An 18,351-nucleotide genomic window follows, 5' to 3' on the forward strand; every position below is an offset into this window, starting at 1 on the left:
GTAGGGTTTGTATTTGTCATTCACACATAGAATTTTGAAATGAAAATGTGATAATTTTAATGGTGAATTTAGTGTTGACACTGGAAAAAGAATGGTGTTATTCTATCATTTACTTCTCTAAAGGTGTGAATATTATTTCATCAGTTTATGAGCAGCAGGATGCAGCAGAATATTTCCAGAAGATAATGAACATGGTGCATCCAGAGATGTCTAAGGTGATCAGATCCTACAAATTATTCAAATTTCTATTGAAAGTGTTTCGGCTAGATTGTGTTTGATATAACTGGGCTGATGTTGAAAAATAAGGGACACTGTAAATCTTTAGACATGTAGTCTATTGTTATGGATGAAATGGTGAAAGACATCTTTTCATTAAAAATCCATTTAAAAACATGCTCTGCAAATAATAAGCACAGATTAATGTCAGTTTCCACAAACATGTTTTCAGGTATTCCAGGGAGAGTTGGAGCACAACACCATGTGTAAAAATCCAGGAAAGGAGCATCCACTTGTGACGCGTCATGAATCCTTTTACATTTTTCCCATCTGTATGGAAACGTATGGCGTGGATTCTACCATAAACATGGTAAGCATTTTCAGTCAAGTCAGCTTTATTTATATAGCGCTGTTTACAATACAGATTGTATCAAAGCCGCTTTACTGTAATAACAGGAAATTAATGCAACAAAGTTTGTCTCTGCAGATCTAGAAGAAAATAGCATCATAGTCCATCTTAACCCTTAAGTTCAGTGATGGTTCATTTCATTTGTAAAAAAAGTTATTGATTTAGTTAATTTATCTATACAGCCGCTCTGGAGAAAACAGTGATGTCATCGCCCAACTCAGTTCAGTTCTTATATAATGGTGTCAATGCAGGAGATCAATAATATTGTAGAATATTATACAATATATTCAGAGCGGTGACACTCACATGTCACTTCTATAAACTTCACTGTCCAACATATTACGGAACTTGTTGATATAATATTTATTCAGACATTACACATTCAACAGTATCAATAATCAGATGTCCAATTAAAAGTTTGTATTCATCTTTTAATATTTGGATTCTAGTAAAAAAAAAGATCTTTATAAAAAAAAAAACAATTACAACCAGCACTGTTTATTGTATTTCAGCAAAGCTGTTTTGACTCATATTTTGAACCAATCAAGACATGTGAGGACGACCAAGTGAAATGTCCAACTTGCAAAGAGCTGGTGGACACAGAAATAGTGAGTTTTTTTTTTTTTTTAGCTTAATATATGAAATGTTTTACTTCACACTGACTTGGACATAACATTTATTTCCCCCCTACATGTATTGCAATGTAATAAGCAATAGAATAATAGAATTTAAATTATTTGCCTATACATTTTTGTAGAGCAGAACCAGTCACACAGATGATGATTTATAATTGAGGATGGTTGATTACTTAAACATATAATTATAATAAACTGTTCTCTCTGTGCTTTTTCTTTTTTCATTTTTAGAAATGTAGTATATATAAACTCCCTCCAGTTCTGGTTGTGCAGCTGGAGAGATTTCAACTGGATTATTACACCATGAATTACAAGAAAAACAACTCTACAGTGGAAATTCAGTTCCAGTTATCAGTAAAAGTATGTTGAATTTGTGAATTATATGAGGGATTAAAAAATGCTATTAAAAATTTAAAGAAAACAAGTAGAGTATGTCCTGCCATAAATCATGTGTTCAGTATGTCAGCTGTTCGGTTTAAAGGGATAATTCACTCAAAGCCTAATGAAGAAGTAAAGGTTTTCACCAGCGATTGCACTCAAACATACAGTACACTGTAAAACCTTGCTGTAAAAACGGCCAGATTCTGACAGTAACATACTGTCAGTAATATTAAAACAGTAATATGTTGTAGGAAGCAATGTCTAGGCAATATTAAAAGGTTGAAAGTCGACACTGAGAGACTTTGTCTGAAGTCACACCCTATACCATCATCCACTATTCCCTATTGGTTTATCAAAGTCCATCCAATAAAGGGAATGAAAACACATGAGTGAATTCAGACACTGATGAACACCTGCTGATAACAAGCAGAATCACTGAAGGAAAGAGAAACAACAAGAACAAAAAAGACTGACTTCCAGCCACAGACTTAGATGAAATCAACTGAAGAGAAAAGACATTAAATCTCTCAAGATCTGATTAAACAACTGCACAAACAGCATCACTAGCTTCACTTATTACTAACCAGACTGACTTTATTTCTGTCACATGTCAACAGAAGTTCTTATTGAGAATTAACTGAGGTTTAGATGTTAATGTTTTATTGAAAATGTCCTCAAAACAATCCTTGGAATAGCCTTCTAACACAAAAATCAGTCAGACTTGGCCAACAGGCTATTGCCTATTGTCTAGCCCTGAAATAAAAGAAACGGAGAATACAAAATACAACTGATCTTTTTGTGAAAATCTAAAGCTCCTGATATAATAATAAACAGACTGAAGTATTAGCTATTTTTCGAAAGTAGCCTATTCTGAATTTGTCTTTCTATAGAGTTATTTATGTTCAGTGTTTAGCTTTATTGGGAAATTGCTTTGAGAATAGCATGATTTTTTATGTAAAAAGTGCATTCACAATTTAAATTGTGCCCTAACAATAAAAGCAAACTTTTTTGTGTGTTTTATTAGAAGGTTTGAAGATTTTCATTGTCAATAACTCTTTTGTTAAGGACTGTGCATTATACAGTATGTGGTAAAAAAGTGTTCAGAACATGAACCAGTAACTTTTATGTGGAGAGCATGAGGGGGACCAGCACAATATTACACAGGTTTTAATGTTGTGGCTGATTGGTGAATGTGTTTAAAAAGAAAAACTCTATGTTTTACTAATCTGTGTTATTTATTATGGTCACATTCACTCATTCAATTGTTTGTTCACTTTTTAATTAGTTATTTTTTATTAGTTAATTAATTATGTCTTTACATCACAACGGCTTTAAAAATGATTTACACAAAAAGCCATTCTGCTCATGATAAGGCTTAATGTGTGAAAGCAACAAATAAGTGTCATTCTGTGTTTCCTCAGGATGGCCGTGGAGCTCAACACAAGTATGATTTGTTTGCTGTGGTGAAACATATTGGATCCTTCCATGGTGGCCATTATTATGCTGTCATCAAGTCATTTGAGGATCATCAGTGGTATGAGTTTAATGACAGCTCTGTACGCAAGGTGAACTGTTTTTGATATTTGGCTAAAATGAATCCTTATATTCAATATGTATTTGGTTATACTTTACAATAAGTTGCCATTTGTTAACTTGAACTTTTTTTGTTAATCATACTTGATATTTATTTTATTTACCACAGTTAAAGGAATAGTTCCCTTAAAATGAAAATAACGTCATCAATATACTTACCCTCAAGTTCTTTCAAACCTGTATGAACTTCTTTCTTCTGCTGAACACAAAAGAAGATATTTTGAAGGATGTCAGTAAACAGACACTTGATGGTCCTCATTGACTTCCATAGTATTTTCTTTCCTACTATGGAAGTCAATGGGGTCCATCAACTGTCTGGTTACCAAATCAGAGTAAAGACCCTTACCCATGGTAACATGACTGTAATTACTGCTATTGCTTGGTCACCACATAACAAATATATCAATGGATGCAATTCATTATTTGCAATTGCATTATATCATAACGGTGATACGTCCGTGATTTTAATGTGATATGGCTCAGCTTGTCAGTTAACTACGGCTCTTTGTAGTAAATGCCGCTCCATCTGAAAGCAGGAGATGGCGATTTACTACTAATCAAGGAACCGGCTTTACTGACGAGATGCGGATAACAATCTCACGATTTAAATCGCCCAGCCCTAGTAGTCGCAGCTCTTGCGACTGATTAGTTTATAATTTGATTGTGATAGATTTCATTTTGTCGTATAGTACCTTTGGACATTATGATCCTTAGGAACAAAGCAGAATCCTACGGAGCCCCTAAAGAGACATGTGGAAGACGTGGTAGAATAAAATATATTTCAAAGTTTCTCGTGAAAATTTTAACATTTTGGTTTCGTCGCTAACTGCTGAATTCGTCGCTAACTGTAATCAACTGCGGACGAGTTGATTACTGCCCCCAGGAAGACGATGCATTGGCTGGGGGACAGCGAGCTCTTGTTCAAATCAGATTCGAAACCCCAGACTTTCTAGATGTCTGAGGAGAAGAGACCTGTGCGCACACAGTTCCTCTTTCGATTGGGCTAAGAGCAGCCAATCATCAAGGTAATTCAGGACGTGAACTTCCCTTTGCCTCAGGGGAGAGAGCTGCATCCACGCGTTTCATAAAGGTGCATGGAGCTAGAGATGGTCCGAATAGTAGGACTGAATATTTATAAGTCACCCCCTGAAACATGAATCTCAAGAACGGTCTGTGATGGGAAGCTATTGGGAGATGAAAGTATGCGTCCTTCGTATCCACTGATAAAAACCAATCCCCTTCATAGTTAGCATTGTGAATGGCCATCTTATCAGCGTGCGATTCATAAATTACAGGTCCTTTTGAGGAAATAGCGTCTGCAACAGCCTGACTCGCTGTGGGCTGCGGGGACCTTTTCCACCACGCCCTTTGCTAACAGAATCTGACATAAGAGTTGGCTTCCGAAACCAATATTTAAGTCACACCCCCCAAAAAGGGGGGGGGGGGGGGTGCGGTGTTATTGGTCTGCGAGCAAACTGGTGAATTGCTTCCCAAGCCTGGCTGTCAACCATGGTGAGGGCCGCTGAACAGGAGAAAAGCACGATGAGTTCCAAGTTCTGCCGAGGATTTGCTGAGTCTGTCTCTTTAAGCAGCGGGTGGTAGGAGTCATTGCACAGCCGATAGAGACATTGGGTCCTATTTTAAGGATCTAAGGACCCCCCCAATACAGTACAACTGCACATTTTAGAGTGGCCTTTTATTGTGGCCAGGCTAAGGCACACCTGTGTAATAATCATGCTGTCTAATCAGCATATTGATATGCTACACCTGTGAGGTCAGGGCTGGATTATCCATAGACGGGATTGGGTGAGTGCCCTGGGGCACCAGCCAATAGGGGGGCACCAAATGATTTAGAGAATGACTAAACCTTTAAAATAGTTGTTTTGTATTATCTTGCTGGAAGAGATGCAGATACAAAATGAACAGTTAATGATACAATATATACAGAGAAAATATAAAATATATGCATATAAAGAATAGCGATTGGGTCAGGTCACAGTGGATTTGCGCCCTCCCCCCAGAGTGGAGCCCGCCAATACTATTAAATTCAAAATGGATAGGCAGCATCAGATTAGCGGTTGTGCGAAACGTAAATTAAAAAAGAGAAAATATCACGCCACATAGCTACCCTTCAAAAAGTATCAGCAATATCAATTTTTTGCTTCGAAATCGAGAAAAGACAGAGACATCGATCGGCATCACCAGCAGAAGGCACGAAATAACTAATGTTGTGATCAAAGGTGGTAACACAAAGTCAAGAAAAAGTTGTTCTGCTAAAGGTACGTGTTTCTACTTGAAACTGCGGTCTTCCGACCTTTTACTATCATGTCAATTGATTTTGATTAATATGCACAAGGGAGAGAGAGCAAGACAGCGCTCAACGTGTTGTTTGAAGACATTAGAGTGTGCGCGCATGGCCGGGGCTCTCTCTGCTCGTTATGCGCACTGTCTGCGAATATTCTACATCACTCACCGATCAAATAAGACTTTGGCAGGACAAAATGTTGCTTTGGCGGGCGCAAAAAAAAATTCAATGCAGGAAAACCCCTGACAAGGCTCGTAAATGTTGGCTGCGCTGTTTCTTACCTTGCTCTACATTGACTTCACTAGTTCCAGCTTCACCGTCACCACCTTTTTTAAAATATTTGTTTAGAAAATCTCTAATCTCTGAAGCCTTACTTTTATAATGCAGTGCAGCTGCACAGCGAGACCATCATAGCTGGCTGAAGCATGCTGATTGGCTGTACTGCGGCAACTGCACGAACCTATGGCGATTCAACAAGGACGCGCGGTCCAATCAGAGTGCTTGCCGCCTTGCTAGCCTTGAGCGCGCCAAAATGGGCATGGCTGAAGGGTATAAATTCAGTGAAATATCGCCATAGGACAGATTTAATCTCCTTCGGTGAAAAGAACTCACCTTGTCGCTGACCTTCTCCGGATTAAGAAGCCTCTCGCCGCCGAACAGCCCTTCAGCGGAACCGCTTCAGCGCCTGGCAGATTCCACGCCATCTGAGCTGATCACCGTTTCCCTGTGTCATCCGACGAGAAATATCCTTTATACGCTTTCTAAAAGAGCAGAGCGCGTTGTTGCAAATGCCGCTCCCCGTCTGTGAGACCTGCGGGATTCCCCTGCATGTATCTGACAGACACACTTGGTGTGCCGTCTGCCTCGGTCCTGAGCACGCCGAGGCAGCGCTCACTAAAGCCCGCCCATCTTCCGTCTCCGGCGCCCGTCGAGCCCGAAGGAAGAAACGGCGTGAGCAAAGATTTCACGAGTGCGGTGATTTGAGCGCATACACGCTGGGCCCTGTAAGGGTGGAATTCCTGCAGTGGTTCAAGCTGCAAGAACTGCCGAATGACTAAAGAAACGTTATTGGCAAGATGGTAGAAAACTGCACATTTCTTGTCTTTACCCACCCACTGCCACTTATACCAACGACGGAAATAAGTGCAGTTACAATAGCTTAATATTTGTGGGAGAGCGTTGCTATAGATAGTGACAATATTGTATTGCAATATGTAGCACTTCAAAGTCAATACCAAATCAAAACTAGTTAGTACATTAGTTGCAATTGAAAAGGTTTAATGACAAAATATGGTTATGGTTACACTTAAAATAGTTACAAAATAGATGTATGAAATGATGATAACTTATATTATTAATTGTACCCAGCATATATGAAAAAAGAGAGAGAGAGAGAGAGAGAGAGAGAGAGAGGCCCCAAGAAAGGGACCCAGAGAAGAAGATAGCCAGAGCATCAAAGAGGCAGAGCAACAGTTACAATCTTGTTTTATCCTTTCCTGACCATGTGACTAAAACCCAAATGTGAGACATTCAAACTGACCAATCAGATAATTGCACCTTCACCACTGTACTAAAGGTGTGACAATTCATCGACCCCCAAAGTACAAACATTTGGCCTGCAAGCCGAGATCACTATCAGCCCCTCTGTGCCTTAGGAACTCCAAATGGTCATTGTGGTGGGAAGAGGGGGGTAGTACAACAGTCAAGCAAATATCTTTGTTCATTTAAAATATCTTGGATTATTTTCAATCCTACAGCCCGTCCCCGCATGACTCACCCACACCAGATTCTGACACTTCAGGAGTGAGGTGCCTCTCACTGTTTGTAAAGAGCGATCAACGCCCCTCTCTCAAAGCGGCTGGCCTCGTCTCTTTCGGCTGATCAGCTCTCTCCTGATCGCTTCCTTCCCAAGCGCTCCAGCTCTGCATCACGCGCCCCAAGAGCACGCCGAGCCAGAGAAACCAGCGCTTCAGGTCCCACAGCCCCGCCCAGCGGCTGAGACCAAACAGCGCTTCAGACCAGCAAAACGTTACCCGCTCCCCAAAGCCAGGGCCCGCGGCTAAAGCTCACGCTGGATCATGAGCCTAAGAAGCCGTCCTAGCCGGGCGGAAAGAGGGGGCCATGTCCCGCTGCGGCCGGACCACCCCTGAAGATCGCTCGAGTGCCTCTCACAGCCCCCTCTTCAGTTCAGGTGGCTGGAGATGTGTTAATTGCAGAACATGGGCCCATCATTCGTTACACACCCCTGCACCCAAATGCTGTTTTAACAGCGACCCACACAGAGCACAAATCAAGAATTACTTCACAAAAACATCTGGCAGGTCCGCCTCCAGATGCAGTCCAACCACTGGCCTATCGGGCCCAGGCCTGGCAGGCCATCCCCGAAGTGTCAGACTGGGTGATGAATATCATAAAGCAGGGTTACTCACTTCAGTTTGCCCGCAGACCCCCACGCTTTTGCGCTATAATTCACACTTCGGTAAGGAGCAGTGTGTCTCATGTCCTCCGCTCCAAAGTGTCAAGTCTGCTGGCAAAAGGGGCTATGGAGGTAGTTCCCACTTCACAAAGCGAGTCGGGCTTCTACAGCCGTTATTTTCTCGTTCCGAAGAAAGACGGCGGCCTGAGACCCATTTTAGATCTCAGACACCTGAACAAGGCCCTCATGGTACAGCCATTCAGGATGCTCACGACCAGACATATCCTGGCGCAGATTCGCCCAGGAGACTGGTTCTTCTCAGTAGATCTGAAAGATGCTTACTTTCACATCCAAGTGAATCCCCATCACAGGCCATTCTTGAGATTCGCCTTCGAGGGGCAGACATATCAGTACACAGTCCTACCATTCGGACTGTCTCTAGCGCCTCGTACATTCACAAAGTGCATGGATGCAGCTTCTCTGAGACAGCGAGGAATGCGTATCCTGAACTACCTCGACGACTGGTTCATACTGGCCCAGTAGGAGGCGTAGTCCCTTACTCACAGAGCCTGGCTCCTCGGCCATCTAGACCGCCTTGGGCTCAGAGTAAACTATTCCAAGAGTATGCGTTCCCCCAGCCAACGGATCACGTTCCTGGGAACAGTTCTCGACTCTGTGCATATGAGAGCATGGCCCACACCAGACCGGGCTCTCTCAATCCAGTGTCTCGCTGCGTCGTTCAAAGTGGGCTCCCTCATGCCCCTCGGAACATTTCAAAGGGCTCTGGGCCTTATGGCCTCTGCATCGTCTGTACTCCAACTAGGCCTACTGCGTATGGGCCCCCTTCAGCTGTGGCTGAAGCCTCAAGTTCCAGCCCATGCGTGGCGTTCGGACCACTTACGCATCAGGGTAAACCAGCGCTGTATCAAAGCCCTGGCCCCCTGGAAAGATACCAGCTGGTACCAGCAGGGTGTGAGCATGGGTCTGGTTTCAGAGAGGAGGGTTATCTCAAAAGACGCTTCCAACTCGGGGGGAGCCCTGTACGAGGGCAGGCCTGCCTCTGGCCTCTGGTCGAGCTCGGAGAAACGCCTACACATCAACTGCCTCGAATCAAGAGCGGTTTTTCTAGCCCTAAAAACCTTCCTTCCACATCTGGCGGGACACCACGTCTTGGTCCGAACGGACAACATGGCCGTGGTGTCCTACATAAATCGCCAGGGTGGCCTCAGGTCCTGCAACCTGTTCACCATGGCCAAACAGCTCCTGCTATGGGCTCACGCCAACCTGCACTCCCTCAGGGCAGCTCACGTGCCGGGCACGCTGAACCAAGGGGCAAACATGTTATCTCGGGGCAATGTTCCCCCAGAGGAATGGTCTCTCCACCCCCAGGTGGTTCTCCTATTGTGGGAAGTCTTCGGCAGGGCAGAGGTCGACCTCTTCGCCTCAAAAGACAACTCTCACTGTCCAATCTTCTTTTCAAAGAACAGGGATGAGCTGGCCCACGAGTGGCCCAGCCCTTTATGCATTTCCCCATGTCTCGATGCTCCCTCAGATCATCGAATGGATCAGGGACAAGTCCTTCTTGTAGCCCCCCTCTGGCTGGCATGGCATTTTAAAGTGGGTTCCCATAGCGTTTGCAACGCAATACTTGGTGACTTACGTAACCTCGGTTCCCTGAGAGATAAGGGAACGAGTATTGCGTTGCCAGCCATGCTCTTTCGCTCATGTCAGGTGCTTCGCTTTAGTCGATTTAATCTGTCCTATGGCGATATTTCGCTGAATTTATACCCTTCAGCCATGCCCATTTTGGCGCGCTCAAGGCTAGCAAGGCGGCAAGCGCTCTGATTGGACCGCGCGTCCTTGCTGAATCGCCATAGGTTCGTGCAGTTGCCGCAGTACAGCCAATCAGCATGCTTCAGCCAGCTATGATGGTCTCGCTGTGCAGCTGCACTGCATTATAAAAGTAAGACTTCAATATTCTCGAGAAAAGGAGTTTTCCCATAGCGTTTGCAACGCAATACTCGTTCCCTTATCTCTCAAGGAACCGAGGTTACGTAAGTTACCGAGTACGTTTCCTACACATGTGTCTCGCTCTGGCTCTGGTGCACCGCCAGAGTTGGTGAGATCAAAATCAGCGATATAATTTTGTGTTGTTATGGTTGCAATCGAGACGCAAGTGAGTGAATGCCGGCGTCAGTTTCTGTGAACTGAATGTTTGCATCATCATCTGCTAACTCAAACATGTGTAAGTAACGATCTTTTATACTAGGTATTAGATAGTGATTGGATAGATCAGAAGTAATGAGTGACGTAACATTGAGTCTTCCTGGCAGAACTTTACGCTAAAGCTTTCATATCTTTATGTACACTATATTAATTTTTTATATATTATTTTTAATATTGGGCATGTTTGTGTGCTGCTACGCGTCCCTGTGTGTGTAGGCCTAATAAGCAGAGTGTGTGTAATAAGCAGAATGAGTGTACGCACGTTGTGGACCCGCTTATAGGCGCACATTACTAACACACTCTTTAAATAACAAAAAATAAATAAATTGCGCCATTGACTTTAGACCAGGTTTTTGTTGGTGGCTGGCATTTGTTTTGTGAAAAGCACAGACGTGAACCAATTAGGCCTCCGTATTCGGAGAAAACGGAGTTTCCCCATATGCGTCAAATATAGACGCAATGCGAGTGAACCGTATCACAAGGGAATATATTTTTTCCTCCCATCTCAACATGTCCCTTCCGGATGACTCCGTAGAATCCTGATCTTTATGTGCAGTTATTTATGGCTGAAATATGAATGTTCTTGTGGTGTGTTGTAATGTGTTTTTTGTTTCTCTTTTGCCTTTCCAGATCGATGATTTACTAAACCCCTTCCACTGTAATAAGGCCTACTTTCTTCTCTACAAAAAAAGTGCAAACGAGTCAGGTATCTATTCAGTGTTACTACTTTACACACCATAAATACATGAACAATCTGAAGGGTAAATTTAAAAAGAGAATTACCTAAACTATGTCAATATAAAAGATTTGATATATACAATACATGGCCAAATGTTAGTGGATATCTCTGATTAAATAAGTTTAGTTTTTCTTGTAAGTTTCTGATGGATCATGGACAGAACACTGCAACATGTGGATTACTTTTATACTGCCTTTATGTACTTTTTGGAGAGCTACAACTTTGCTCCCTATTGACTTTCATTGTGTATACACAATAATTAGAAAATTTTCATTTTTGCTTGAACTATTTCTTTTACTATTCCTGATCCTCAACCTACAGAAAATGTTCCTCAGGATCCAGAGAATCGGTCAGAAGATGAGAATAATGAGACCGATGCAATCGCAAACACCCAACAAACACCATCAGATGAATCTGAACCTGTAACACAATCTCTGTCAGATCAGGATAAAAAGGAAAAAACTGACACGTGCAAAACAGTTGAGCGATGAAACAAAAGAAGATGCATCTGGATCTGACCCCTTAAAATGAGTCTTCCGTTTTCCAGCATCTTCTGTATATTTGAACCATTTACAGGAGTGACTGTGTGATATTGAGCTAACCCTAACCTTTTCACACTGAGGACAGTTGAGGGACTCAAACACAACTATTACAAAAGGGGGAAACATTCACTGAAGCTCCAGAAGAAAACATGATGCATTAAGAAGCGGGGGTGTTAACTTTTGAACAGGATGATCGGGGTAAATTGTAACTATTTTGTCTTCTGGGAAACATGTAAATAGCTTCTGAAGGACAGTACTAAATAATAAAAATAAGATTTAACTAAATGTTTTAATTTTTAACAAATTTTGAAAAATTTCTAAGAACAATCGTTAATTCACATAATGTACTCTATACAATACAATATACTAATAGTATACTATATTGCATACTATGCAATAGTTCACATTCTGTACTGTATGTGTTTAAACTCTAATTAATAAATATGGTTAAAATATGAGGATTCCTCCCAAAGGTTTATTGAAATTTTACGTTGCTTCAGTAATGGTTTCCATTGTAGTGAAAAAGTCTAATAAAAAAATGTGTCTTTTAATAAAAATCTTTTTTAGACTCGTTTCTACATTATAGACAAGCAAATATCATGTGGGTACATGTTTTTTTTTTTTAATTCTCAGTGGAAAAACATCTGGTCTGATGGGGATAATACTGATGGACTCTCCTTTCCACCGATAAGATCTGATGCACTGCTGTCCAATCAAATGTGCTCTTGTGATTCTCTGCGGTTTGGCATCAAAAGGAGAGATTAACACAAATATCATGTAAACATGGATTTCCTGCTTTATAAGGCTGCACAATTAATAAAAAAAAATTGAGATTACAATTACAGCTGCCACAAATTACATCATTTATTGAAATTTATACCTCGTTTTTCTAGAAATACAGTATTTTCAAAAATGCAATTCTCTTCAAAATCACTAGAATGATACTGTCATAGAGCTCAACCTTAAAGCTCGATTTAATATCCTTGTCATCATTTCATTTAGTTGAAATTGTTTATCCACAGATCACAAGACTATGTTGTTATTTAATAAATAATAACTCTAAAAATGAGACAAACCAGCACAGTATGAATGAGTTATCAGTGTGAATCAGTGTCGGTGCCACACATGCATTCATAGAAATAGCTGCTGTCACGACTCTGGAAAGCTGAGTTTACCGGTGCGAAAACATAATATATCATTTGTATGTAATCATAGACTTTACAAATTATATATAGCTACACTACAGATATTATTATTTAGCAGTTTTGTTTTATTTCCAGACCATTAGTAGGCTATATTCTGGCAGCTTTTATTGTGTTGGATAACCACCATCTTATCAGGTATAGTGGCTGTAATGAAGTGCATGACACAGGGACATAAATAGTCTTTAATAATAAATCCAAAACCAAACACGCAGAACATTACCTGGAATCACAAAGAACACAACCACGTAAATTAAAGACGATACCAGACAAACGACAAATTAATATCGCAAGAATAAACCAGTCAACAAACACAGGTAGATTTTTGCACACAGATTTTGCATGACTTGTAAACACCTTAACTGTCGTTCTTTCCAGCTTATCCAATGTGCTCTCGTAACTCTCTGCATCAAAAGGAGAGATTAACACAAATGTCATGTAAACATGGATTTCCTGCTTTATAAGGCTGCACAATTAATCAAGAAAAAATCATTTAGATTACAATTACAGCTGCCACAAATTACATCATTTATTGAAAATATACCTTGTTTTTCTAGAAATACAGTATTTTCAAAAATGCAATTCTCAGCTTGTTTTGGTTTAAACTTTGATACTAATTTGCAGTTGAATCTTATATTTATTGATTTTCTATCATGTGCAGTGAGGTTACAAAATCACACAGGGATCATTGATATTTACAGTGGATCCTTGTCATAAGACTTTGCTTTAAACGTCAGAACAAAAGTCAAACCCTCACCAGCACACATGTTTGTCTTGTTTTTGAGGTTAATGGTCTACCTTGTGTAGTTATCAGCAGTAATTCCCCATGTAACAGGTCAATAAAACTGTTGTTGCTTTCGTTTTGTGTTCATGGAAAACATTTCCCGTAAATCACATTCCTTATTCCTTATTATTTCCTTATTCTTGGATCAGTTTTAAAACACACAGGTACATTATGTGTATTAAGTGCCATTATGTCATCAGCAAACAGAAAAACACAGCCACTCTTCCGAACACATGAAAAACAATAATTCTCATAAACACTATCATTATTTTTAATCAAACAAGCATGATTGCTCAGTCAATATACAAAACACAAAGGTAATTTTGATGGTTTATTAAAAGAACTTTACAGAAATAACTTTTTACACATAAAAAAATGTCTCATATGAGATAATATGAATGAGGTAGAACTCTGCTGCTCAAGGAAAGTTTTGGTTTTTATGTTGATTTGAGTAATTTCTTGGAATGTCAAGGCAAACAAAACTAGATTTCTACCTATTCAGAGAGCAATAGCCATCAATGAAACTGAAATGAAACATTAAACTATTTATATTGCTATATTTACAGCTTGTAAACACAAGCATATGCTTACTGATAGTGGCACCTGGTGGCTAGTTTGGCAGTGCATGCTACATGTAATTTTTTTTGTTTTATGGTACCTTTTTTTTTTTTTTGAGAAAAATATTTTGGAAAATAAAAAATGGAAGAAAAAGATTTTTTGGAAGAGAAAATGTTGAAAAATATATCATTTGTAAGAGAAAAAAAGAAGGAAAAATATTTTGGAATAGAAAAAACGCAAGAGTAAAGGTTTTTTTTTTTTTTTTTTTTTTTTGGAAGGCTCAGGAAAACACAATTTTCCCACCTTGATTTTTTCCTCAAGTTCAAACGTACTAAGTTTTTGATCAGACGATTATCATCCATTTGCCTATTCTTGGCTTCTATTAACAAGACTTACTTATTCACAGATTCACATACAAAAATATATTTCTTAGTGAAGAACTTTGCGTCTGATTGGGTTTAACTTGAAACCAGAATATTCCTTTTGTAAATATGTTGTAAACAAGACTATACTATACTAAAGCCTATTGTGTCCATATAGTAAACCTTATTTTGCTACAGTAAAATTTTAGTTGTTTCAACAATTCCAACCTATTATTTAAATCAGTATGGATAAGTATAGTCAAGCCTATAAATTATAAGCAACAGGGCCCTTGCTATATGCAATATGGACAGACGAGCCGAGTATGAAGTGCTCTAATTATTCAACAATACATAATCTCTGCAACACTTGAAACAAGAACAAATTTCTGACTTAATATAAAGGGAAAACAAGATTATATTTCTGACTCCATTGGCAGATACAGTATTTGTTCTGGGTTTAACCCAAAACTCACTTCATTTTTATATATTTATTCAGAAAGCAAGACTTAATATCTTCAGTCATTTTGCTTCTCTAGTAAATGTATCTTGATTTTAGAATGTTTAATTATTTGTACTGGAAAACAAGACAAAAGTGCACTAAAAGCTGATTGTTAAAATTGTATTTTAATCTGTTTCTGAAATGTATACATTGTTATTTAACATGACGAACTTCATGTGTTATCTTTGTAATAAAATCTTAAATTCATGGCAGCATTGAGCAAAGACTGATTTACATCAGATGTTAAGAACTGCAGAGACACAGAAATCATTGTTTGAAAGGCATTTATTTACCAAAGTATTTTTTATTCCCTGTTTAAAGGATTTTCACCTTTCATCATCTTTCGTAAATGAATGTTGGAATAAGAGTGAAATCCAGTTCAAAATTGTTGATGTGTTAAACCCGTTCAAGCTGGGAAGATGTGCTTACAAAATTGAAAGCTTGACAAATAAGGAAGAATATATATTTATATATTGCAGTGTAGTAACTCATTTGGGTCTGTTGTAATCCTCCCATTAAATTCTCCTGTCTGAGACAAAGTTGATAGACTTTATGTTTCCTGAGCTATAAAAGAGCAACATCTGAGCAATAAAATGTTACCATAATCGTTTAAAAATAAAACTTCCAAAAAGGTTGTTTTTTTCCACGGTGATGCCACTGAGGATCCTTTTTCTTTTTCTTTTCTTTTTTGTCAGTGATCAGTCCTTCTTTAAAGATTCATCTTTTTTTAGTGGAATGGAAAAGATTCCATGAATGTTATGGATCCATCAATGCCAATAAAGAAACTATAATAACAGACCGGTCCTTACAAACCCTACAAGCAGCCATATCACCCTGTAGCCCATGACTGGTCACCCACTGAAGCTAAGCAGGGCTGAGTCTGGTCAGAGTCTGGACTGGAGACTCCTGGGTAATCCAGGTTTCTGCTTTAGAGGTGTGAGTGTGAGTGAGGCCAGCAGGGGGCGCCGCTCACCCTGTGCTGTGTGCGGGTCCTAACACCTAGTGACGGGACCACAGTCTATGGACGGGACACACACTACTGTCAGAGAGCGCCGTCCTTCGGGTGAGATGTTAAACCGAGGTCCTGACTCTCTGTGGTCATTAGAAATCCCAGGATGTCCTTCGGGAAAGAGCAGGAGTGTAACCCCGGTGTCCTGGACAAATCTGCCCCTTGGTCTCTGTCCATCATGGCCTCCTAAATCATCCCCATACAGATTGGCTTCATCACTCTGTCTCATCACCACCAAGCTGGTGTGTGTGTGTGTGTGTATGTGTGTGTTGGGCGTTCTGGCGCAAAATGGCTGCCGTCGCATCATCCAGGTGATGCTGCACATTGGTGGTGGTTGAGGAGATTCCCCCTTCCATATGTGAAGTGCTTTGAGGTCCCTGAAAAGCACTATATAAATGTAACAAATTATTATTATTAATTACAATCCACACACTTATGCCATGTTTTATATGGTGCAGATCTCTATATGTTGATCTTAAAATGAAAGATAATTCACTACTGTAGGTGGCAGGGTTGTGTGTCTGAATGTGTTTGTGTGTGTGTGTGTGTGTGTGTGTGTGTGTGTGTGTGTGTGTGTGTGTGTGTGTGGGTTTGTAATGACCGGTCTGTTGAGAGAAACACGTGCTGAAACTAAAGCTGGTTTCTCTCGTGGGTGGAACGAAGCCTTCATAACGTCAGTGTGGTTTGTTGTCTTCGGGTTCTTCTTGAAACGCACAGATCTCCATCAGCTCATAGACGAGGGCCGCTGTGATGTGGTCAAACTCAACTGATGGGAATCACCAAACGCTTCTTTGAACACAGCTGTTCTTCACTGCTAAAACAAGAGATCCGTGATGAGAAGAAACCAGTAGTTCCTAAAATGTTCTTAATTTAAACTCGCCGACTGTCAGAGATCATGAGGAACGCTCAGATGTCGCTCTCTCAGAGTCTCAGATGGGTCTCAGATGGGAGAATAAAAACAGACCCAATTGAATCTAAATGACTGTGGAGAGTGAGATTACTGGGATATTTCTTTAGGAGCATTTGATCTTATCATCCTCCATCTCATCTCACTGCAGTCCAGGAGAGACGACTGAGAGATCTTTCCTTCAGGAAGTGCTTCTTAATCGCAGACAGATGTCTTGTCCTGTGTTTGTGGTTATACAGTGGACTCCGAGAGTTGTACAAAAGTTGTTTAAAGGGGTGGTGTAATGCCCTTTTCACAAGATGTAAAATAAGTCTCTGATGTCCAGAGTGTGTATGTGAAGTTTTAGCTCAAAATACCCCACATATATTTTTATACAGCATGTTAAAACTGTCACTTTTTGAGGGTGAGCAAAAACGCGAGTTTTTTGTGTGTGTCCCTTTAAATGCAAATGAGCTGCTGCTCCCGGCACAGGGGGCGGAGCTTCAACAGCTTGGGCGTGTGTGTATGTGTGTGTGTGTGTGTGTGTGTTAGCAGCTCTGATTACCTCACACACACATGCATTGAACATTTCACAAACTTTTAGCCTTTTATGATCAAACCGGAGTCAGACAATGATGGAGAGACTCAAGAAGAAGAGACAACATGTAGAAGCAACAGGACATTTCTGAATGATTAGTTGATGAGTTTATGAAGCTGATGTGTAGTTATCTTCTAGTCATTGATTAGCATATTCTGTCTTGATAATCTATAAATCGCGTTCCTGGGGTTTATGTAAATTTTGGGGTTTATGATGTCACTAACCCGGGAGGAATGTGGTGTAGTCTCTACCAGCCGTTTGTTGTAGTCCTTAAAAAGTGATTTCTGTAAAAGCAAATATCTCCCTTTGCTCTGAACTTTGAGCGTTGTAACTTTGCAGATGTTGTTTATGCTCAAACAGCAACATTACACACTAACTAAAGTTAGAAAAGTCAAATCATAATCAACCACCTCTTTAATTTAATTTATACTACGTGGCTGTTGAATGCTTGAATCTGATTGGTTGACAAACGTTCAGGACTAAAACAGGACTAAAGTAGTTCCAGCAGGTTTTGACTGCATTACAGTTCCATATCAATTCGCCAAATGATTTAGTTGATTTAGATAAGCTAACAACAGCAAAAGAACCAAAACCCACAACAACACTGAAGCAAATACATATAGCAAACAAGCCATTCAAATTATTTCCATGTTTTTGCCATACAATTACGTTTTATTATGTACATAATGCACATACTCTCTCTCTCCCGCTTAAACACACACACATACAGTACGGACACACACTCCCACATAAACGTGTTGTCAGCGCTGCTCTGATGATTTTATGAATAAAATAGTTTAACAACTTTAAAGTTAAATTATGTTTCTCTCTAGCGAGGGAATAACGGCGCTGTTCTTGAAGCACATAAACTTACAGTTTCGCTATAAGTAGAGACACTTCTGCCGAACACTGTTGAGAGACACAGATTCAGGTAATTCACACACGCTTAATCTCTCTCTCTCTCTCTCTCTCTCTCTCTCTAGTAATAACA

General features: G+C 40.1%; 1 protein-coding gene across 1 annotated transcript in view; it reads left to right on the top strand.

The window, feature by feature from the left end:
* LOC307170895 (uncharacterized protein) overlaps positions 1–11,411 on the top strand; it is a gene marked incomplete at its 3' end in the record, with an annotated part of 30,524 nt that extends 19,113 nt beyond the window's left edge. Inside the window, exons 7-13 of the mRNA XM_079892204.1 lie at positions 145–215; positions 449–586; positions 1,138–1,233; positions 1,492–1,620; positions 3,063–3,206; positions 10,812–10,887; positions 11,242–11,411. Of these exons, the coding sequence (XP_079748330.1) occupies positions 145–215; positions 449–586; positions 1,138–1,233; positions 1,492–1,620; positions 3,063–3,206; positions 10,812–10,887; positions 11,242–11,411 (824 nt within the window). The remainder of the gene's footprint in view (positions 1–144; positions 216–448; positions 587–1,137; positions 1,234–1,491; positions 1,621–3,062; positions 3,207–10,811; positions 10,888–11,241) is intronic.
* Positions 11,412–18,351: the final 6,940 nt, after the last annotated feature.

Source organism: Squalius cephalus, assembly GCF_949319135.1.
Source record: "Squalius cephalus genome assembly, chromosome: 14".
In the NCBI taxonomy this organism is placed as follows: domain Eukaryota; kingdom Metazoa; phylum Chordata; class Actinopteri; order Cypriniformes; family Leuciscidae; genus Squalius; species Squalius cephalus.